General features: G+C 39.9%; 1 protein-coding gene and 1 long non-coding RNA gene across 2 annotated transcripts in view; both read right to left on the reverse strand.

The window, feature by feature from the left end:
* Positions 1–6,252, reverse strand: part of LOC136877791 (alpha-tocopherol transfer protein-like) — a 28,996-nt gene extending 22,744 nt beyond the window's left edge. The window contains exon 1 of the mRNA XM_067151997.2: positions 6,052–6,252. Coding sequence (XP_067008098.1) covers positions 6,052–6,252 — 201 coding nt within the window. The remainder of the gene's footprint in view (positions 1–6,051) is intronic.
* Positions 6,253–10,187: 3,935 nt separating this feature from the next.
* Positions 10,188–25,613, reverse strand: part of LOC136877169 (uncharacterized) — a 38,036-nt gene continuing 22,610 nt past the window's right edge. Inside the window, exons 2-3 of the long non-coding RNA XR_010860733.2 lie at positions 18,581–18,726; positions 10,188–10,320 (exon numbers count right to left, since the gene is read on the reverse strand). This is a non-coding gene — a long non-coding RNA (uncharacterized lncRNA). The remainder of the gene's footprint in view (positions 10,321–18,580; positions 18,727–25,613) is intronic.

Consider the following 25,613-nt stretch of genomic DNA (forward strand, 5'->3'; position numbering starts at 1 on the left):
GAATCCAAGATATCTGCTATATCTTGCTGGAATCCTACAAGTTGAGCTTCAGTGGAATAACCTTTCCTAAAACCGAATTGCCTTCTATCAAACCAGTTATTAATTTCACAAACATGTCTAATATAATCAGAAAGAATGCCTTCCCAAAGCTTACATACAATGCATGTCAAACTTACTGGCCTGTAATTTTCAGCTTTATGTCTATCACCCTTTCCTTTATACACAGGGGCTACTATAGCAACTCTCCATTCATCTGGTATAGCTCCTTCGGCCAAACAATAATCAAATAAGTACTTCAGATATGGTACTATATCCCAACCCATTGTCTTTAGTATATCCCCAGAAATCTGATCAATTCCAGCCGCTTTTCTAGTTTTCAACTTTTGTATCTTATTGTAAATGTCATTGTTATCATACGTAAATTTTATTACTTCTTTGGCCTTAGTCTCTTCCTCTATCTCGACATTATCCTTGTAACCAACAATCTTTACATACTGCTGACTGAATACTTCTGCCTTTTGAAGATCCTCACATACACACTCCCCTTGTTCATTTATTATTCCTGGAATGTCCTTCTTGGAACCTGTTTCTGCCTTAAAATACCTATACATACCCTTCCATTTTTCACTAAAATTTGTATGACTGCCAATTATGCTTGCCATCATGTTATCCTTAGCTGCCTTCTTTGCTAGATTCAATTTTCTAGTAAGTTCCTTCAATTTCTCCTTACTTCCACAGCCATTTCTAACTCTATTTCTTTCCAGTCTGCACCTCCTTCTTAGTCTCTTTATTTCTCTATTATAATAAGGTGGGTCTTTACCATTCCTTACCACCCTTAAAGGTACAAACCTGTTTTCGCATTCCTCAACAATTTCTTTAAACCCATTCCAGAGTCTGTTTACATTTTTATTTACCGTTTTCCACCGATCATAGTTACTTTTTAGAAACTGCCTCATACCTGCTTTATCAGCCATATGGTACTGCCTAACAGTCCTACTTTTAAGACCTTCCTTTCTATCACATTTATTTTTAACTACCACAAAAACAGCTTCATGATCACTAATACCATCTATTACTTCAGTTTCCCTATAGAGCTCATCTGGTTTTATCAGCACTACATCCAAAATATTTTTCCCTCTGGTTGGTTCCATCACTTTCTGAATCAGCTGTCCTTCCCATATTAACTTATCGTTAAAGTGTGTAGCTGCCGACGTTTATCAGGCTTCAGCCATGAGATAGCCTGATAGTATGGGATGGTATGAACATCGTACCCGATGTTGTAAATAAATCTCAGGCAGGAATTCAGTGCTCGTTGAAGTTTATGTGTTTCTTCTCTCGTCATATCAACTAATACAACGTAACAGTAATCAAGAATACGGGGAATGAGTGTCTGTATTAGTTTTGCCTTTAGCTCAAATGGAAATATATCCCTCTGCCGTTTAAGAGGGTGAAGCACTCCAAAAGTCTTTTTTTACATATTTCTTTCGTGTGACCAGAACAATCAAGGGTTTCATTCATAATTAAGCCAAGATTTTTAACCGGTTTACTGTGGGGAATAATGTTCCCATTCAGCAGCTCAGTAATTTTCGTGGTCCAATTATGATTGCCTGAGATTTTGTGGAGTTTAGTGTAAGAGAATTTCGTTGTGCATATATACTGAGTCAACAGAGGTCATTGTTAATATCTTGTCTTGCAGTGTCGATATGTTATATCTTGTCACGGATGGTATGTCATTGATATAAATACAGAAAAGTAAGGGCCCTGGAATACTGCCCTGCGGGGCACCACTAAGTTTCATTTTCCATTTAGAGGCCTTGCCGTTTACTGTTACACGCTGTTGATGGTTACTCAAATAATAACTAAGAAACTTAAGCGCAGCCAGGTCGAAATTTAGCAGTTCCATTTACTTTATCATAGTCGGAATTTCTATAGTGTCAAAGGTGCTACTGAAGTCAAGAATGATAAGTTTAGTGAGCAGTCGTTTGTCTATAGCGTTTCTTCTTACCTTCAAAAGTGCTGTCGCGGTACTGTGACCCTTCTTAAATCCAGATTGCAAAGGGTCCAAAGGAGCATTTTTATTTAGGTATTCCAGAACTTGCTCATATACTAAACGTTCAAAGGCTTTAGAAAGCGCAGGGAGTATGAACACAGGACGAATGTCAGAGAGAGATTGTGGGTCTAAACTCTTAGGTACCAGTATAATATTCAATATTATCTGTTTTCCAGACAGTAGGGAAAATTCCGTTTAGTAAACAGTAGTTCAGTATATGCGACAGTATAGGCAGGACAGCACCAATAATGTTATGTATAAAAGTAATAGGATTATCATCTACACGCGTGGCCTTTAATTTAATCGAGTAGAAAGCCTTTTTAACCTGATTTTCTGTGACACTGTGAAATGTGAATGGTGGATTGGCTGGAGGGGAGGGTGGTGATTTGGTCCAGTTAATTGGGGTAGGTTGAATATTTATTCTACTAGAGTAATCGTTCAGTTCGTCAAGTAGAATGTCAGGAGTTTTCTGGCTCTGTTGATGTTTTCCTATTCCCAGAGCTCTAAATTGGTCCCATGCGCGATTGGAATTAAAGTTGTTAGCTAAATTCCGGAAATATGCACATTTTTTTATTTCTGATTAACTGCTTTGTGCGATTTCTTAAGATGCGGTAAGATTCGAAGTCTGTGTCATCTAAGGTTTGTTTATAATGTCGAAATAACGAGTCACGGTGGGCCATCATTCTCTTGGTTTCAACATCTAGCCATGGAGAAGGGCGAGAAACCTTTATTCGACGTGTTTGTGTGTGTTTATTTGCCGCATTAATCGTATAAAATGTCACTTCTTTATAGCTTATCACATGACCATTATTATAATAAAATTACCGTATTTATATTCTGGCTTGGGGACTTGGTGTTTGTCGCAACATTTTCCTCTTCATATTCAGACAACATACTACACTACCAGGCACCAAAGAAACACACAACATGATTACATCCCTCCATATAGGGTAGCGTCGGGAAGAGCATCCGGCCGTAAAACAGGGCCAAATTCAGATGTGCGACACAGTTCGCACCCGTGACCCCACAGATGTAGGAAAAACGGAAGAAGAAGAAGAAGAAGAAGAAGAAGATGATGATGATGATGATGATGATGATTACTATTAGCTTCCGGAATCCGCACAAATCCACCACTCTTACTTGGATCCAAGGACACTAATTTCCTTTTTAGGTATTCTATACCACCTAAACTCTGGAAGTTTGGTCACCTATCAAAATAAATGGGCCCCCCCCAAACTGAAATCCTGGCTACGCTACTGCCTCTGACGACTGAGACAATTAAATCTGACATGTATGTAGTCGAAGTGACCTATAATTCCATGGAAATTACCTCATGTATATAATGAAATATATCGGTTGCCAAGAATTGTATTCAAGTTGACAGTTACCGGACTGTCCGTTTGTCAGTCTCAATAAACAAGTATCTTGAAAAGCGAAACCATATTTTAAGCTGTACCTCCCCGTACATTTCAAATTAATTCCTGCGAATTAGCGGCGGGCGACCCACAGAGAGGCCGTCGGACAAACCTTTCTTCCCGGAATCGTCTCAACATGATAATACAAATTGCATATTTCATGGTACATAACCTCTGATTGTGATTCACTCCTCTCATTTGAGGTTAAACAGTGCTCTCGGCAGTGTTTAAACACGACCGGTTGAACATCGGTTTTAGACAGTGTCTAAGTGATAAATAACGTCTCTGCAATGCGGCAGCCATACTTACGCATTGTTTAACCGTAGACATCGCCTAAACACCGTTTCTGCAATCGGTCCTCTGTGAGCACGAGAAACAGCTGTTAACGAGCGCTAGCGCAGGACGTTATCAGACAGGGCAAGCCTGGAGGAGTGTACATTACACTTTCATAAATACGGTACTCCATACAATACACTACGTCATATAAGGATGTGCATAATTAAATGTGTTCAACACGGCGTTTGTATAAAATGTGTTGAAAAACATAATCACCGTGTACCAGAATGTTTGTTGACAATTTACTTTACGTCACACCGACACAGATATGTCTTATGGTGACGATGGGACAGGAAAGGGCTAGGAGTGGGCAGGAAGCGGCCGTGACCTTAATTAAGGAACGGCCCCAACATTTTTCCGGTGTAAAAATGGGAAACCACTGAAAACCATCTTCAGGGCTGCCGACAGTGGGGTTCGAGAACCCACTATATCCCGAAGGCAAGCTCAAAGCTGCGTGACCCTAACCATACGGCTACTTGCTCGGTAAAGTAATTACTTTAAAGGTTGCCATAAGCAATGAACTTCAAAATAATAGGCATTTACTTTTTTAGGGGCTTAACGCTTATGAGCAATTATAAAGCAGAATAATACCGAATACTATGCGCTACTATATAGCTTCTGTAGTTAAACGTCGAGATTTTATAAACATAAACGAAAGAAAATAAGATATTTTGATTAATACAACTTCCCCATGCCACAAGAACAAATTATGTCGACTACACAGTATTTTGGTTCTTCAAATGTTATATAGATGATTGGGGAGAATGGTTACTGAACCTCGTATTGCGGCGAGAGCGATGTTGTGAAGTCGTGTCCGGTTGAGACCGAGCGAATCTCATAGCTGTACAAGTAATTTAGGGATTGTGCCTCGAGCTCCGATCGTGAGTCCATGCACGGAGATATTGCTTACGTGATATCTCCCTTTATAATCTTTTCAAGCACGCATGTTTATACAAAAAGTACACAAATAGAAACATACACTAACAAATTACTTTATCAATCCTTATGCTACAACCTATGCAGCTGTATGTTTCAATCATTATGTACAGATCAAAACAGGTAACTAAAGATCATTTCATGTGAAGAAAACAGTATTACTCTTATGGACCTACAAGGAGCGAACATACTCCCTCTTAGACATCCACAATTCCTCGCGATTAAGGAATATTATAATGTACTTTGTATTGTATTATGAAAGAAAGAAGAAAGGATGAGGCATTTTTACCCTGCGTTATTAAAATAACCACTGAAGCTTTTCTATGTAATAGATACATTCGCAAGGAGGAAGTACAAGGGTGGGAACATCCATCCATTTGTTGCCTTCTATCGTTTTCCTTCTGTGTCGCTCTGGTACACGTAACGCGTTATGCGTTACTTTGTGAATCCTGGCAGCTTATTACTGTTGTAGATGTATCGTCTATTTATGTGATGCTTATTTTTTAATCCAAATATTAGTGCATACTTGTCTTATGTAGGGTGATCGTTATGTAATTAATTAGACTACGTGTGAGATTTCTTTCATTAACATTAATACAGAGATTTATTTACATTATGGATGAGGCCGAGGAAAGAAAAAGAAAGCAAACTGTGCTGGCAGTTTATTTTTCCTCCAATTTTATATTGAACTTAAAAACTGAGTTTCACAAATTTGTGATCCGTCGATTTCCCGTTATGCTGTGAACATCAAAATGAGCTCTTCTAAAACCCAAGCCCCTTGAATTCATAAAAACAATTTGCCGCGTATTTTCTTCCCCTTTTGTCTTGAATTGAATTTCACCAAGTTACGTGCCAACCTTTTCCTGTGAAGCTGATGATCAGAGCCCTTCGATATGCCAACGCTGTTGTCATAAGAACAATACTGTTTTCTTAACATGGAATGATCTACAGTATAGACCATATCACCGGTAGGCGTATACAGCCCTGAGTCAACAACGTGGGGAAGTACAAGCCGAATGAGGGGGAGCGACTTGCACCCTCGTGCACAGCTATTTCTAGTAAGGTCACTAAATGGAGATCATTAATTAATTAATTAATTAATTAATTTATTTATTTATGTATTTATTTATTTATTTATTTATTTATTTATTTATTTATTTATTTATTTATTTTTATACCTCTTACACAGTATACCGGTACACATACATTCCTTTAAAAAAATATATTGTCGCTCCTCCTGCTCAAAATATATACACCAGTACTACGCAAGTCTATACAACAACAATATTTCTATATCTTAAGTTTGCTACTCACCTGGCCCACAAACATGAACTTCTTCAGTAGAGGGAGTGTGTGTTGCGCGAGATGAACCATTGTGAACCCTGTGAGATCGAAGACGAGAATATCACTGAGACAAGTATCTTCAAGGAGGCGAATATCTCCCACCATAAATGTTAGTTTCATTGTCTGGCAGGCATTGTAGAAGATCGGGTTCGGCTCCAAAAGACGAAACATAATTACCCTGCTGCCATCTGGTGTAAGACGTGGAAGCGGATATATGAAACTGGAATTGTTATTCAAAGGGCAATAAATTAAAAATTACAGTACAGCAATAATGAAATAACAAAATCACAGTTGTAAATGGGTTCAATGTGACAGGTTTCTTAACTTAAGAAATACAAATTTATTTTAATTTCGTTTTAGAAATAAGGTACCCTACTTTTTAATGAACACTCTAGTCTACTTGGTGCGTGTGACTTCTGTATTGGAACCTCTGGTTTCAGTGATTCTGGTCTAGGCTGTATCTAGCATGTATATTAAGCAGAATGTCTGTCTGTCCGTCTATTCCTTACATACCGTTCCACCTATCTGAACCAAATTTTGTACATTTCCCTTTTAGGACCCTGCGGGTAACTCCATCTACAAGAAATTTTGGGTGGGACAAAGCTCATTTTAAGCCTCACGACGTGAAGAACAAATCATGTTTTAAGGGCCTAAAACCAACCGTTATGGAGATATTGGCATTACACTACCCCGCTCTAGGAATCGGATGAAGAAATGGCCAGCCGTAACCACGACAACATCAGCTCATGGATTCTACACCAGAATGCAGGCCTGGTGTTCGAAGCAGGCGCATGCATAAATGTAGGCTAGGCCAAGCTGAGATTCTGCTATATATATGACTGTCTGGATAAAACCACTGTCGGGTAAGCCACCCCTAGGGGTTGGGGGGAGGGGAATATAAAATAATCGAAGATAGTGTCGAATCCATAGGTTTCGGGGCCAGTGAGAAGAACAGTGACACTCCACATGTCATTTAAGTTGAAGTTCAGCCCCCATAGGCATGAGGAGGATGAGAAAGGATAAAAAAGTCCAAAGTGGCCGAGATTATTCATGTAAATATAACGGAAAACGATCACTATTAAAGTAGAATCCACATTTTTTGGGATTGCTGTGTTGAATAGTGATACTCCAGATGTAATTTAAGTCCATGTTCAGCCGTATCGGCACGGGGGTGAGGAGGGGTTAAAATATACAAAATAACCGACATTACGGATGAATGTGTGTATGTTTCCAGCATAGCTCTCAACCAAACATAGTACACATACGGCTTTCTATCTGAAAAAATGACTGTGAGGGCAGGAATCCCATAACACCGTGACACTCTGGATACCGTTCAAGTCAGTCGGAATGGAGGTTGAGAAGGGGTGAAAAAGAACGTTCAAAATGGCCGAGATTATGGATGTATGTGCGTATTTTCCAGAACAGCTCTCAACCAAACTCGGTACGGGAATTACTATCTCGAAAAGGCACTGTAGGGGGAAGACATCCAATCCCTAGGGGAGCGGGTGATATATAAAATAATTGAAAGCGCCCGATATTAGTGTCAAATCCATAGTTTTCGCGGTCACTGTGATGAATAGCGACACTCCGAATGTCGTTTAAGTCTAAGTTCAGCACCCATCGGCATGGTGATTCGCAAGGGGTGAAAGAGAAAAAGTCCAAATTGACCGAGATTAGTGTTGATTATCCAGTTTTCGGGGTCCCTCGGCTGATTGATAACAGTCCCAGTGACAGTGGGAATCGTGTACATTATATCTATAATGCGACGCGTAAATACATTACGTTTTAACTTATTTTCATCATCTCAAACTGAAATAAAAATGATGCACATAACAATATTTCTAAATCTACAAAACGGTTCATAAACTATCTATCAACGTCACAATTAAGAAAACATAATAAATTACTTCAAACAGGCAATACAAATAATAAAATTAAGAGGTGTGAAAGGAAAAATAATCAAAATTACCGATATTGTAGATATATAGCAGGTGGCTCACGGGCGCCGTACTTTCTACTTATAAATGTCCCGCATGCATAAGTGATGTGTGGGGTGTCTACCAACTGATTTTAACAGGGGAACCACTGCCAGCGGACAGGTTACGTCAGTAGTTCCCCTGTTAAAATCAGTTGGTAGACACCCCACACATCACTTGTGCATGCGGGACATTTATAAGTAGAAAGTACGGCGTCCGTGAGCCACCTGGTATATATATATATATATGTGTGTGTGTGTGTGTGTGTGTGTGTGTGTGTGTGTGTGTGTGTACAGTATCTTCCAGAATAGCTCTCAACTAAACTTCGTACAAATACGAATTACTATTTCAAAAAGATACTGGAGAGGTAGGACACCCCTAGCAATCCTACGAGAGGGAATGAAATACAAGAATAATCGAAAACGACCAATATTAGCGTCGTAAACATAGTTTCCGCGGTCGCTGAGATGTATTGTGGCACTCTGGGTGCCGTTGGAGTACCAGGTTAGCTGTATAGGCATGGTAATAATAATTTCGTGTGGCTATTTCTAGCCGGGTGCATCCCTTGTAAGGCAGACCCTCCGATGAGGGTGGGCGGCATCTGCCATGTGCAGGTATCTGCGGGTTATTGTGGTGGAGGATAGTGTTATGTGTGGTGTGTGAGTGGCAGGGATGTTAGGGACAGCACAGACACCCAGCTCCTGAGCAACTGGAATTAACCAATGAAGATTAAAATCCCCGAACCCGGCCGGGAATCGAATCCGGGACCCTCTGAACCGAAGGCCAGTAGGCTGACCATTCATCCAAAGAGTTAGACATAGGCATGGTGAGAAGTGGTGATGAATAAAGTATCCAAAGTTTAATTAACGAGAAATAAAATAATTTATAATTTACACTTGAAATTTAACTCATAACAATAACTCTTAAACTACAAAATATTTCTTAAAATATCAGTCAACGTCACAATAAAGAAATTACATAAATTCGCTTCACACATAATTACCAGGTAAAAAGTAAACAATCAATAATGTGCCCGGGCAGCGCCGGGTAATACAGCTAATGTTTTCGTAAATTAGAGTTGAAATATGGAGAAAATGACCTTATTGTACATACAGTGGCGTCAGAATGGTGAAATCACGGGATCTATGTATATTCACAGACTACCTTTCATAGCAGGGAATGTATTATAAACAAAATAATATGTTGCATGAATTGGATAGTTCATGACCTCGTAGAAAATAATGTATTAAAGGCGCATGATAATGTAGTCTTTGTATTAATCAGAGAATATTCATAGAGATCCATCGAACGTGTGCAATTATATTATATGCACAAGACGAAGAAGAAATGCGTGTCGAAAACATAAGGGGTAGCTGAGAATGTTATTTCCATGATAAATACCAAATATATATTTAATTCTCCGAATTATTATAGTTTCTGGCCCCGAGTTAGAGAAACACAGGGACTGACAAGATTTCTTGGGATATGCTGAAGTCAAGTACTGCATCTGAAATAATAGGTAGTACACATGAAAATATATCACCGGAACACAATATAAAATTAATAGAACGTTTAAACGAGTTCAGATTTCTGAAAGTCATAAAAAATATTGCGAATGCTTAAAGGAGACGAGATGCTTGAGCTGTCAGTGGAGGGACGGCAGGGGGATGATGTTGGGAGACAAATAAGTTTGAGCGGCGCTTTTAAAAGTAGATGTGGAAATAAAGTTTGAATTAAAGAGGCAATTGGGGCAGATATTCATGTATACGACGAGGAGTAAGACATTGGAATACATTATCAAGAGAAATGTTCGATAAATTTCCAACTTCTCCGAAATCATTTGAGAAAAGCCTAGGAAAGAACCGATAGGAAATGTACCACATGAGCGAGAACCCTAAATTAAATTCAGTGGTGACTGATTTGATGATTTTTCGTTCTGCAAAATCAGGGTTTTGTTACATACGACAGCTTGGAAAATACTACAAGTTCGATTATGAACCCCCTAATAACTTCAATGAGAGTGAAAACATATATTTGATATCGTTGATGTGTATTCACTCCTACACTACACTTATTATGTGTATAACAAAGACAAGTACTCACACATGTTTTAAAGTATTGTGTAGTTCACAGTTGCTAGGATCCCTCTTTTCGTAGAACTCAGGAACTTGGCCCCGGACTGTATAGTATAAGTCAACGACACGTTTCACCTTCTCGACACTGTTCTTACAGAAGAACAACAAATTTCTCAAGCGTCGCTCATCTGAAAATACACAAAGAAATGAACATTTGAAGTCTTCCCTCGAAGAAGGTTGTGTATCAATATTTGAACAAGTTGAGATTTTCATGGAATAAGCTTGTATATCATCTAAGGGCTAACGGCCGAAGCCGTGTTGAAACACCGGATCCCGTGAGATCTCCGAAGTTAAGCAACATTGGGCGTGGTCAAGAGTTGGATGGGTTGCCACGCGCTGTTGGTGGGGGGTAAGGGAATGGAGGAGCGGAAAGGAACTGGCCACCCTACCGCACGTAAACTCCGGCTCAGGAACACCTTTGCGGAGGTTCGGACCTGCCTTCGGGCAGAATAACCCTTACCTACCTACCACATAAGGAATATCTCGGCACCAGAAAGTTACTCTATATTCAAACAAATGAGAGAGAAATTTTTGTTTGAAAATTGGCTTCCCTGCAAGATAGTTGCACATCAACAAGCTTGGCCGACATCAATAACCTGAGTGTGTCACCTCGATGGTTACGCAGAGAAGGTAGAAATTGTAGGTCGGCAGAATGTCAAGATAGTTGGATATAAGGATAATGTCCAGGTAGAGGAGGTGAAAAATACTGTGAAAGTACTGAAATTTACCTATGATAATGAAGACATGAACAAAAAGGTTCAAAATGTGAAAGCTGGGATTGACAAGATTTCTGGGGATATGCTGAAGTCAAGTGCCGCATCTGAAATACTTATTTCATTATTGTTTGCATGAAGGAGCTATATCAATTGAATTGAGAGCTTCTATAGCAGCCCATGTGTACAAAGGAGAAGGTGATAAAGCTGGTAATTACAAGCCAGTCCGCTTGAATTGCGTTGCTCGTAAACTCTGGGAAATCATGCTTTCTGAATATATTAGGCACGTTTGTAAAATGCTTGGTAGAAGGCAGTTTGGTCGATTTCGATACCCTGAGATAACCCCACAGGAAATAATCTGGTGTCGTTGGAGGTTACAAATTCTTTGAGGTAGCACTGTCCTCAAAGGAGCTGTAAGGCTCAACTTGTAGGAATCCAGCAAGACAGGAGATATTTTCGGTTCAGGAGGTCAAATGGACTGCATCGCTATTGACCTATCCAAGGTCTTTGATGCGGTATATCATGGAAGATTATTGACGAAAACGAAGACTGTTGGACTAGACACATGAGTGATTGAACTGGTGACTAAATTTCTAGAATGTAGAATTCAGAGTAGATGAAGCATTACCTAATCCTGTAATGATTAAAAGGAGTTTCTCAAATGGTACTATTATTAGACATTTAGAATTTCTTATTTACATAAATAATATGCGTAAAGAATTGCAATCACAGATACGGCTTTTTGCGGATGACGTTACAATGTACAGATTAGCACACTCATGTTTATATTAAACAGAACACCTTGAAAGACTAGAGATAGGAAGTTCATATTCACTGGACATGTTAATTAGTATGTTCTGTAGAAACGATTAGCATTTCAGTCACCTAAGTTCAGTATGTGTCCTGTTGCCTAGTAGGTATTGGGTCCTCCATGGGCACTGATAACTTGTTCCATGCGTGATGGCATCGACGCGTATAAGGCGCGAATGGCGTCCTGGAGTACAGCCATCCATGCTGCATTCACCTGGTTCCACAGTTCATCTTTGGTGGTTGGCACTGGTCACAGCGCCGCACCCGTCGTTTCACCATATCCCACACATTTTCTATTGGCGACAAGTCCGGTGATCGGACGGTCCAGGGCAACAGTCTGACATCCTGTGACAACAAGAAGGCACGTGTTCGTTCAGCAACATGTGGTCGCACATCGTCCTGCTGAAATATGGCGTCTGGGGTGTCGTGCAGAATGGGTATCCTTACGGGTCGCAGGATGCCATTCACGTAGGTCAAACTGGTGACAGTGCCTTAGACACGCACCAACTGCGATTTGTGGTTGTACCCAATAGCACCCCACACCATAAGCCTTGAGTTGGCGCTGTATGTCTTGTGCTAATGCAGTCAATGTGATACCTCTCTCCCTGTCTGCGGCGAACCAAAATGCGGCCATCATTTTTATAGAACCTGGATTCGTCCGAAAACACTGTCTGCTGCCATTTCTGTCTCCAGTGACGTCGTTCCATACACCATTGCAGTCTAGCATGTTTATGCACATTAATCAAAGGTAGGCGGAGAAGTGGACGACGCGCCGGTAACCCAGACCGTAATAAACGGCGACGGACTGTCACTCCTGATAGTGAACGATGTGTTACACTGTTCCATTGTTGCGCCAGAGGCGGGGAGGACGCAGGTATGCCCTGCAATGCCATTTGGATAAGGTGTCGATCTTCTCGGGGGTGGTCTGCGTGGTGCGACGAGACTCATATCGTCGTGTTCTATGGCCTTCTGTGAACCATTCTGTACACACCCGTTGCACTGCCAACACACTTCGTCCCACACGAGCAGCAATATCCCGGATGAATGCATCACGTTCTCTCATGCCAATAATGCGCCCTCTTTCAAACTCACTTAATTGACGGTACGGTTCTCGCATACGTCTGCGAGGCACCCTGGATGTCTGTTCAAGTCACAGTGATCCATTACCTTCGGTTTATAGTGACAACGAGAGCCGCAGGCACATTTTACCAGTCGGTGGTGGTGCGCCGAGATATCGATGTGTACCTTGAACATGAGGGCCGACATGGTTCAAATGTTAATCATTTCTTCAGAACATGTTACTGCGCATGATTGATTGTGAGCGACTGAAATAAAAGACCTGGACGTTGTTATGAGATGGACAGCAGAGAGTAGTACGATGGTAAACCGGATGAAAAGTCAGGTTGTGAGTTTCACCAGCAGGGAAAGTCCTCTCAGTTTTAATTACGGTGTTGACGGGGTGAAAGTACCTCACGGGGAACACTGTAAGGACTTAGCTGTTAATATAATGAAAGTTCTTCATTGGGGTAGCCATATTAACGAGTTTGTAAATAAAGTTTACAGATCTCTTCATGTTGTTTTGATGTCATTTAGGGGTTGTTGTAAGCACGTGAAAAAGAGAGCGGAAGTCTCTGATAAGACCCCAATTAAGAGTATGGTTCCAGTGCATGGAACCCGAAGCAGGACTATTTGATACGAGAACTGGAAAAGATCGAAAGGAAAGTAGCACGATTTGTTCTGGGTGAATTCCTGCAAAATATTACAGTTACGAAATTGTATCAAACTTCGGGCTTACTATACTACTCCATTCGCCTCACATGACCCCACTACAGAAGCCGGTTTATACATACAGATTCATCCATCAAGTTCATTCCGAATTTAACCTTTATCTCCTTATTCCGAGTAGCCTCCTGCTAGTCTTTCCACCGGGTTGTACTAGCAGTCACTCTCGTTACGTCCATATCTGTTACTTTTAAGTTAAGAATAAGATATCATGAGTTCACCCAACTTTCACTGAATAAAGCAAACTTTGTCTGAAAACAGACCGATGTAAAGATGGTTTCATCCGGGAGCTGACTCCCTTCTTATAAAATACTGTTTATCGCAACTGCAAGTTCACTGCATTAGTTTTGCTGGACCTTGATTCAATCTCACTTACTACACTACCATCCTAAGAGTAAACACATCCTAAATACTTGAAATTTTCAACCTGTTCCAGCTTTGTATCCCCATTCTGACATTCATTTCTCTTGGATTTCTTACCGACTGACATCAACATAATCTCGGAAAGGCTTATTTGCACAATATACTCATCGCACCTATTTTCAAGTTCCAAGATATTAGACTACAGGCTTTCGGCACAATTTGTCATTAAGACCAAGTCGTCTGCAAAGGCCATACATTTTCACCTAATTGAATCTCTCCCTGTTATTTAACATCTTTCAGAAGGTGATCCATGTAAACTATGGACAACAAAGGTGAAATATTACAACATTGTCTAAACCCTGTAAGTACCTTGAACCAAGAACTCATTCTACAACCAGTTCTCATTGCAGTCCAATAGTCAACATCAATGCCTTTGATTGATTTTAATAATCAACCCTTAATCCCATAATCCCACAGTACGGTGAACAATTTGTCCCTCTGTACTCTGTCATGTGCCTTTTCTAGATCAACGAAACATAAACATAACTCTCTTATCCTCTCGTAGCATTTTCAATTGCCTGGCGCATACTGAATTTATGATCTTGACAGCCTGAATGTGGTCTGAAACATTCCATACTACTTACTCCCAACTTCTGATCGTACCCTTCCTTCCAAAATGCCTGTGAACACCTTGCCTTGATTTATCAATACCTCGATAGTAGTTGCAATCCCTCCTGTTCTCTTGCTTATATATATAGCCAATTATTGCTTTTGTCCAATCAGTAGGCATCTTACTACCACTCCATGCTAATCTTAATACTCCATGAAGCCATTTCATCTCAGCCTTCCCACTACCGTATATTTCACCACTTCAGGTCTAATTTCAACTATTCCTGCTGCTTTATGACAATGGAGTGTATATACCACCCCTTCCACTTTCTCAAGCGTAATTTCACCAATATCATCGTCCTTTTCCCCATGAGCTTGGCTATTCGCGACGTCATCAGGAAGATTTCCTTTTACGTTGAGAAGATTTTCAAAATATTCCTCCCACCTGTCCTGTGATTCCGTAGGATCTATTATGAGTTACCTGATTTATTCCAAACATTGTTAATTTCATTTTCTCTCCCTTTCTAAGAATCTTTATTACTGTCCAGAAATGTTTTCCTGCTATTTCCTGCTTCCAGGTTATTACCAAAATCTTCCCACGACTTCTTTTCTAATTCAAAAGATATTTGTTTCAATCTGTTTCTTTCATCTACGTACAAATTCCTGTCTGCACCAGTCCTTGTTTGGAGCCATTTCTGATACGCCCTATTTTTAAGTTTAGAAGCTGCTCTCACTTAATCATTCCTCCAAGATGTTCGCTTTTTCCTGTCTTTACACATAGTTGTTCCCAGGCATTCTCTTGCTGTTTCTACTACGGCATCCCTGTATGCATCCATTCTCTTTCTATATCCTGAACCTGCTTATCGTCCATTGTTTGGAAATTTTCGCTACTCTTATCCATGTACTCCTGTCTAATTTCCTAGTCCTGGAGACTTTTTACCTTTATTCGTCTGCAGACAGATTCCTCTTTCCCTATCCTAGGCCTGGAGATACTTAGCTCACTACAGATCAGATAGTGGTCCGTATCATCGAAAAATTCCCGGAAAACCCGCACATTCCTAAGAGATTTCCTGAACTCGAAGTCGGTTATGACATATGCTATTATGGAACTGGTGATCCTACCCTCACATGTGTAGCGTTGAACAGTCTTGCGCGTTAAGGATGTATTCGTAACAGCTAACCCCGTACTTGCACAGAAGTCCAGAAAACATTTCCCATTCTTATTAGCTTTCGTATCTTCCCACGTTTACCAATCACCGTTTCGTATCCTTAAGTTCTATTTCCACTCCCCCATTGACATCGCCCATTAGCACTATCCTTATCCTTGCAGTTGCTACAATATCACTCAATGCTTCATAAAACTTGTCAAATTCATTGTCATTGCACCCTCATATGGTGAATACATCGAGATAATTTTTAGTCCTAATTCCTCCAAATGCCAAATCTACCCACATCATTCGGTCATTTACGTGCCTAACAGACACTATGTGGCATGGAACAGTATTCCTTAGGCCCCGCACCCTGGCCTTCCATTTTAACACCCGTCAAGTACACTTTATAATCTCCTATCTCTTGCTCGCTACCTGCCCTACCCGAATGTCATTTACTCCTAGCACATCAAGATGCATCCTCTTTGCTGATTCAGCCAGTTCTATTTTTTCTTCCATAAGCCCCATTAATACTGATAACTTGCCATCGAATTCCATTTTGTTCGCCAAGTTATTTCCAAGGAGTCCCTCGGCTCTCAAATGGGACTGGGACTCCGTTACTCCCGTAGTTCCAGGGCTTGCTTAAAACTTTCTGAACGTGATCGGTGAAAATTCTTTGAAACAGGATACTACCTTTACTTATATATTTCTATATTTCTAGAAAATAGAACTCAGAGAATTAGAGTAGGCGAAGCTTTATCTGGCCCTGTAATAATTAAGAGGGGAATTCTTCAAGGCAGTATTATTGGACCTTTATGTTTTCTTGTATGTATCAATGATATGTGTAAAGAAGTGGAATCAGAGATAAGGCTGTTTGCAGATGATGTTATTCTGTACAGAGTAATAAATAAGTTACAAGAATGTGAGCAACTGCAAAATGACCTCGATAATGTTGTGAGGTGTACAGTAGGCAATGTTATGATGATAAACGGGGTTAAAAATCAGGGTGTGAGTTTCACAAATAGGAAAAGTCCTCTCAGTTTTAATTACTGCGTTCATGGGGTGGAAGTTCCTTTTGGGGATCATTGTGAGTATCTAGGTGTTAATATAAGGAAAGATCTTCATTGCGGTGATAACATAAATATGATTGTTAATAAAGGGCACACGTCTCTACACATGGTTATGAGGGTATTTAGGGGTTGTACAGAGTGCGGCAGAAATACCTGACGAATTTCAAACGTAAATAACTCGGCAACGTAACAAGCCATTTAAATATTTATTGCACAGTTGGAAAGAGTATTGTTTGCCATTTGCGTCACATGCACATACACACTCGGTTTTGAAAATAATGTCATCCAAATGCCGACCGTCATGTTCGATGCACCTCTGAAGCCTTTCCCTGAAGTTCCGCATGACTCGCTTGAGAATGTCTTGTGGTATTGCCTCGATTTCTTCACGGATGGCAGCTTTCAGGTCATGTAGTGTTCGCGGTTTACGTCGGAAGACGCGATCCTTCAAATATCCCCAGAGAAAGAAACGCACGGGGCGAGGTCAGGAGAATGGGCTGGCCATGGAACGTCACCCAGTAAGGAGTCGGCATTTTCGAAATAATTCTCAATCACGAAACCTCGGTGTTCACCACCCCACGCCATGCTAGCGACTGGCTGGCTGACTGATTAGCCATGGCCAAGGCCAAAACCGCGCGCACCACGAGAATAACACCTGTTTGAAAGCTGTGGCCAATACAACCTTTAGTTTGCTCCAATCTACTGTATGTGACATAAATGGCAAACCCTGCTCTTTTGAACTGCGCAACAAAATTGTGAATGGCTTGTTGCGTTGCTGAGTTATCTACGTCTGAAATTCGTCTGGTATTTCTGCCGCATCCTGTAGTAAGGCTCTAAAGGAGAGGGCACACAAGTCTCTGGTAAGACCCCAACTAGAGTATGGTTCCAGTGTATGGGACCCTAACCAGGATTACTTGAAGCAAGAACTGGGAAAAAATCAAAGAAAAGCAGCTCGATTTGTTCTGGGTGATTTCCGACAAAAGAGTAGCGTTACAAAAATGTTGCAAAGTTTGGGCTGGGAAGACTTGGGAGAAAGGAGACGAGCTCCTCGACTAAGTGGTATGTTCCGAGCTGTCAGTGGAGAGATGGCGTGGAATGACATCAGTAGACGAATATGTTTGAGTGATGTCTTTAAAACTAGGAAATATCACGATATGAAGATAAAGCTGGAATTCAAGAGGACAAATTGGGGTAAATTTTCGTTTATAGGCAGGGGAGTTAGAGATTGGCTAACTTACCAAGGTAGATGTTCAATAAATTTTCAGTTTCTTTGCGATCATTTAAGAAAAGGCTAGGAAAACAACAGACAGGGAATCTGCTACCTGGGTGACTGCCCTAAATGCAGATCGGTAGTGATTGATTGATTGATTGATTGATTGATTGATTGATTGATTGATTGATTGATTGATTGATTGATTGATTGATTGATTGATTGATTGATTGATATACACAGTTCCAGTGTGGATCTCTCCTCTAACGGGTTAGGGACGAGCGGTGGATTGTATAGTCCTAGCCGCCTGAGAATAAAGAGGGCCATGTCCGAGATGCCCACTCCGTTCCATAGCAACTGGTATCCCGACTCTCAGGACCACTAATAGACCATTTAGCCGTTACCCATTGTTCACGAACTAGGACGTGACTACAGTAAGCCACACCACGAACCATCTGAACAAATTAAATAAAACTATATAAAATTGAAATTACAGTATATGAAATAAATAAAACAAAACAAAACAGTTTAATCACAGGAGGAATTTGAAAAATAAAAATAATTATTGTATTTAGCAGAATCATTTCTGTTGTGTAGTTAACGTGCGCTATAGCTACTCGACACAGTGTTAGAAGTGCCGCACATGACTAACAACATGTGAGCTCTCGCCGTGTGTAGTCACTTACCAATACTATCCGGCAGGTGAGGTTGCTGTGTTACCCACTCCTTGAGATACTTGACGTCCCGTTCGATGCCCTGCGGAGTCATCTGCAGCTCTTTGTAGATGTAGGCCATCTGCTCGGCCGTTGGCTTCTCAAGGATCATTTTGGAACTGTGGACACAGGATACATGAACAGTTTCAGGTACATTGCACTCTAGACCTCATTTTCTGTAATAAGTTTCACGACTTCTAGCCAACATTCTTCCTTTCTTTGCAAAAAGCATTGACAAACTATCGTCTACTTTTGAACAGATTCAATGAATGTGCTGGAATTTCCACATTCACACATTGTTGATCATTTTATTTGTTTTACGTCCGACCGTTGCCTATGAGATATCAAAGGCCGGGAAAAGCAGCACACTGGGCACGGTCTCGAGATACTCCCGACTACCGCCACTAGAGTTCTCATTACTGACCCGTCTTGCCCGCTAATTACCACATGTTCGAATACGAAAAACTATAACAATTCATTAAAACTAGTAATTTCAGAAGACACTAAACAGATATGAGATCAAAAATGGACCAAGAACAATGATATCACTTGCTTTCTACAACGTATTTCTCATACCATGCTGAAACGAAATAAATAATTCACGAAAACTTTGTGATAAATTAAGACATATATCAGCAGTATTAATGCTCATAAGGACCACTTCATTTCATATCATAGACATATCGGTATTGTACATAGGCCTATTGTGTGACATACCGGTACATAAGATTAGTTTAGCTGAATTGCAGAAAACTGTCATAATTTCAGCACTTTTCTGTTCAGGGATTTCGTTCTGAAATTTCTGAAGTCTGATTGGAAATTTCCTTGGTATGATTGTCCAGAATCATTTTTAGAAACTTTTTTAGTAGAGGACTATCACTGGTCGCTGATGATAGGTAGGCAGGTTTCACAGTGTGTATGCTCCTCAGCCATTCTTAACAAACAGCCAGCTATCACTGCCAGGGAAACGAGCTTCTAAATGACCATTTTTACCATTCTTTCCGATTTAATTTACTTTTGGGGATGTTCAGATAACTTAAAACATTTTTTCTGATTTCATTACCCGTATCCTATTTCTCAATTTAAAGTGTTTTTCTTAATCTGATATTTAATATATATCAATATATATTTAGATTTAACATAGCAAATAGCCTTTCTTTGACACAGAAACGAGACTTATACCCCTTTTTCCTTTGTGGATGACGTATAACAGTTATTTGGTGAAGATATGATATGTTCATCGTTATCTGAATCGGAAATTTACTAAATATTGATGGCAATACGTCATTTCTGGGAGCTGGATCCTTTCTGCGTTTAACACTTTTTCTGTTCATGAACAGGATCCACATTAAAAACAGAAGGAAATTTGTTGAGAAGATTTCGTTTGATTGATGTGCTTACACTGAAATCTGATGTATTACATTGCAAGCTACATACTCGGGAATAATTGTTAGGTACCCAAAGAGCTCCTACTTTACCACCTTGCTTGCCTGCATTTCTCTCTTAAACCGCACTCGGAAGGAAAACTATGGAACGTCACATTTTCTGGCGTTTTAGCGGTACCCGAGGTACATAGAGGTACATAGAGGTACATAACACCTTTGACGGGCTGAGTGGCTCAGAAGTTTGAAGCGCTGGCCTTTTGACCCCAACTTGGCAGGTTTGATCCTAGCTCAGTCCGGTGCTATTTGAAGGTGCTCAAATACGTCAGCCTCGTGTCGGTAGATATTCTGGCACGTTAAATAACTCGCGTGGGATTAAATTCTGGTACCTCGGCACCTCCAAAAAACGTAAAAGTAGTTAGTTGAACGTAAAGCCAATAACATTATTATTATTATTATTATTATTATTATTATTATTATTATTATTATTATTATTATTATTACCTTCACAGACCGTCACCGACAGAAACAACACTCACAGTAAATTGCACAAGATCAATACAGCATCATAATTACTCCGCACATCTAGCCTATATATTAAACAATTTATGAAAACTGAAGTCAGTCAGTCCGGCCATTCTATCCGGTCGATTTCGTTCATTTTTAACTGAAAGGTATTGATGCACAGATTTGTCATCAGGTACTATAAATCACTTAACTTCCGCCTTCCTCAAATTATGTGATTTTTTCAATTTTTTGTCTCTCTGAAGCAATCATATCTTTGGTTCTAATTGAGTTACGGAGTTTGTTTTGGCCTAAGAACACTCAGAGGTTCAATCTCTTTCATTTCATATCTTAACTATTCAAACTGTTTGATTCTGAGGAAGGTTATGAGTGCACATTCAATTTGACGTCTCGTTTTTTCAACATTTTTTCTCATTGAAGCAATCATATTTTTCGTTCTAATTGAGGTACGCAGTTCGTTTTGGGCTAAAACAACTCATTGGATCAAGCGCTTTCTTTTGAGGTAATAACTACTTAAACTGGTAGATTCTGAGAAAAGTTATGAATACATTTGTCTCCATGACAAAGATCTTTGAAGGACTTTTTAATAGTTCGGCGCGTAGTGTTGTTCCAAGGAACGTATTATTCAATTTCTTTGTGTGATGTATTTTCAAGTGGTTTGTTGACATAATATTACATTCTATTACCAAAGCAGATCATGTGCTTTATTTCATTAACTCGAAACTTTGCAAATACATACGTGAGGATAGTAACGAACAACACCATACTTTGTACATTGCGGGCGGAGCCAACGGGAAACTGCTAGTCACAGTGTTAAAGTCCGCCCAGAACAAAACAGAAACCTGACATCTAGCGCCCAAACCGTGAACACGATCGGGCCATCAGCGATAAATGAGTTGCTATGTCCCGGCCTTGTATATCCCGTAGGCAACGGTCCGACTAACTACCTTGACGTATTTGAGGTGTAAGAATGTTGTCCCTCTGACGTACCACCGGACTTGGTAACATGACTTCTATCGTCCGAACTGTACATTAATTCCAGGGACAAGGAAATGTATTTCATGTACATAATATACTGAAAATTAACCGATGGCCAATTCGCTTCCATTTTTCGTCATCAGTAACAATCTAGGACAAGAAACAGCCAGGCGTTTGAATTGACTGGAACCCCTACACCAGGACAAGTTCGGCTCGCCTGATGCAGGTCTTTTGAACTGACTCCCGTAGGCGACCTGCACGTCGTGATGAGGATGAAATGATGATGAAGACGACACATACACCCAGCCCCCGTGTCAGCGAAATTAACCAATTATGGTTAAAATCCCCGACCCTGCCTGGAATCGAACCCGAGACCCCTGCGACCAAAGGCCAGTACGCTAACCATTTAGCCATGGAGCCGGACAGTAACAATGTTCTGTAATAATAAAAGGAAATGTATGCGTGCGTGCGTGCGATGCCCAGCCAAATCCATGGCACGTAGAGGTCTCAAATTTTAACGTGGCGTATTCTTAGATGAATCTTTATACAAGTAAATCCCAACTCGCGTTAATATTTTTAATCGTTTTATTTATTTATTTATTTATTTATTTATTTATTTATTTATTTATTTATTTATTTGCTGGGACTGTAGCTCAATTAAGACCACGGCTTCCTTCCCACTCCTAGCCCTTTCGTGTCGCCATAAGACCTATCTGTGTTGGTGCGACGTAAAGCAACTTGTAAAAAATATGTATTTGTTTATGTATTTAAGTATTTATTTATTTACTTACCTAAGTATTTATTTCATATTTACCCGATATTCGCTCATATGATTTTTGTCATAAGTGGGACACGGCATTTCACCGATCACGGGTTGCTATGTCAAAGAGCAATATTCTTACTCTAAGAAATGAATCTGTCAGCGTCATCAGCAAGCAACTTTTATAAGAATTACCTAGTGTTCTACAAATTTACATGTCAGTGATACGGCACGTAATACAGGTGAGTCTGTCAAGTACACCACAGAGCTTTTGAACAACTTCGAGTCACCTGCAGTGCCCTCGAATATCTTGGAGTGGATGATTTTGGCACCGATTACCCTACTTCTCAGGAATATGAATCCATCTTCCCTCTACAATGGAACAAGACTCTCAGTCAAGAAACTGATGCCGAACATTATTGAATGAACATGCCGCGGGCGAAGTAGTATTCATTCCTCGGATTCAAATCATCCCTTCGGATATACCGTTTCAATTTAGACATCTGCAGTTCCCGGTTTGTTTGAGTTTCACTATGTGCATCAACAAGGCACAAGAACAATCGCTTAAAGTTATAGGACTCCATCTTCGGAAACTGTGCTTTTCTCGCGGTCAACTGTACGTGGGTTTTTAAAGAGTGGGGAGAAGGGGAAGGGGTCTGGTGAAATTGGAATTACGCGGTTTTAAGGCATTTTGTCGCCTCAAATACTACCATGCAGTGCAAGTTATTTACATTTTTTGTAAAGTACAGGTCTGTAGCATGGTTTTGCGATGTAATAAGGGCTATTTTTCTTAGGCTTTGGGTTTGATGTTTTTCTCCAGCGATAATTTGTATTTAAACTGTCTAGTTTTATTGACATTAATTTTCATACGTTGAATTATTGTTCTATTGAATAAACTTGGATATGAAATTATACTGTGTAGAACAAATAGTATTAAATTCATGCATTGAATTTCTGTTCTGTTGAATGAATTTGAAACCTTTTTGTGGTGGATTTTACCACTTCAACTCAGGTTTCTCATGAGCCAGCCAGCTCGTAGCAAGTGCGTGCAGTCGACCTCAGCTGGCGCACTGTGAAATGGAAGTCGTAGACCAAAGAAGTCGTTACTGAGTACAGCATAAATAAAGCTGTTGAAAGAAGAAGGTGGGTGCACTAACTTTAAATGTTTACCGTGTTAACCTGTTTGAAAATTTCTTTTTCTCACATACAACCAAACAGGAACATCTTCAACAGACACATGCTGAGTGAAACAGTAAACATCATTATTCGTTTCGTCCTTCAGCAACGTAAATATCCCAATACCTCTGTACCCTATACTTAAGGCCCTTTCTTGTACGATCATCTGAAACTGTAGTAAGGAAGACGGTATCATTGAACAAAAGAAAACTTCTTGAAGAAATTACTTCGTCACTTATATGAGCACAATAGGAGTCGTTCTAAGATAATAATAATAATAACAAGAAGAAGAAGAAGACGCAAAACTATTTCCATACAGGCCTGAAGGTCCTTGGAGGAGCGGAAGGTAAGGACTTCCACTAGCCGTAACCTCAGCATTGAATAACCTGCTACTGTAGGCTGAGGGAACCTCAGGACCACAAGTGGTAATCGAGATAGTCATGCCTTTACTCCCTCGTCTATGCAGCCCCTATGACCTCTGCTACTGTGTGCAGACATTTTGAACTGTCGCTGTTTAAGCTGCCTGGGTGTCAATTTCTTTACCAGAGACCAACTGAACTGGAACTCAATTCGACGACCAGTGGTTGAGTTCTGTCACCAGATATGGTTCTCTTGCTAGTATCGTATGATACGGATTGCTGAAGGGACCTTTTCCCGTCCTTCAAGAATTACTGAGTTTAAACCAGTGGCCTAAAGATCCGCTTCATTCCCTATTACTTCGCTATCCCATCGTCACCGATGGGAACGAAGTTAAAGTTTCGGTTCTATTCAAATAAAATGTGAGTGTTTCTTTTGTGACCTTTGTTATCGTACAAGTTATTTTCAAGGAACGCTTCTATCGAGCATTACACACATAATGGAGTGTTTAGTGATTCGAGTAGAGATGCTGAGCTATTTACTCATTATGATGTAGTGAATAGTGTCTTCCGATAGATCAGACCTAAACACAGCATAAAAAACACCTTAAAAGTCATCTCTAAAATAAAGAATATCCCTGCCCCATCTTCCAATAAATTAATATATTCTGATGTTAATAACCTCCGAAACCCTCTCTCTTGCTGAAAACTTCATATATACCTCTCAGATGCCTTCCATGGAAATAGGGGAGTTGTGTAACATTTTTAACTGTATCTAACTTTTTGTTAGTTTAATGGACAAAACAACGAAGAAGTATTTCCATGGGAAACCTCCTGTCTCCTCTGCTTGCTGAGATATTTGTGGACGATTCCAAGAGAACTATTATTTCGTCAACAGACTCTCTCATTATATATTGTTTACTGGTTTCGTTACGTTGATGATATAACCTGCTTGTATAAAGGTTTCACTCGCCAACTTGGTAACCTAAATTCCCTTCACTCCTTGCTGTTTACTCTTGAAACTGTAGGCAGTTTCGAATTAAGTTTCCTTCTTTAACTATTGACCACTCTCAAAATATGAGCAACTGTAGCTTCTACAGCTAACCAAATTCCATGGATTTAAGTTTTCAAGGCACCCCCTTCCAGTACAGGTTAGTTAGACTTCTTTCAATTCCTCAAAACTGTTAAGTTTTGGTAACTAGCATCAAATCATTAAAGGAATTGCAGTGAATAAGATGGAATTCATTGAAGAATTAGTCATTCACAATAGAAGAAATTAAATATTATTTCATTGTACTCATCACAAAAATATTGGACAGTTCAACCATGCTACAGTACAGTCGAGTTTCTGAAATAACGAGGAATTCTGCTACAAAGGCGGAGTTTTTCAGTAGAGTTTATATGTAATTCTTATATTTCAAATTTATCGAAAATAAAAACCACCATCAGGAAACAAAATAAAAGTGGTGAGTATAAATGACAGTGCGGTAACTGCAACTCCGCTTACGTCAGTCAGACAGGGCGAAACTTTAAAATCAGGACGAAAGAACATATTAGATCATGGAATTTACATAAGCCTACAGAACCGCAGTTCGCCAAACACATTCTAACAGTAATTTCTTCAATCCAGATCAACAGTTCAAGATTATTCATATTGAAACCAAAAGCTCCAGATTAAATTTTTTAGAAGTAACATAAATAGGCCTACTAAAGTGTGCTAAATAGTAGCCAAGAAACATCTATAAATGAATACATTTCAAATTACCTACCTTGACCGCTCTGTGATTAGTAAATGGTACAGTTCCACTCATTAGGTTTCCTTCTTAGCT

This window comes from Anabrus simplex, chromosome 7, assembly GCF_040414725.1.
Source record: "Anabrus simplex isolate iqAnaSimp1 chromosome 7, ASM4041472v1, whole genome shotgun sequence".
In the NCBI taxonomy this organism is placed as follows: domain Eukaryota; kingdom Metazoa; phylum Arthropoda; class Insecta; order Orthoptera; family Tettigoniidae; genus Anabrus; species Anabrus simplex.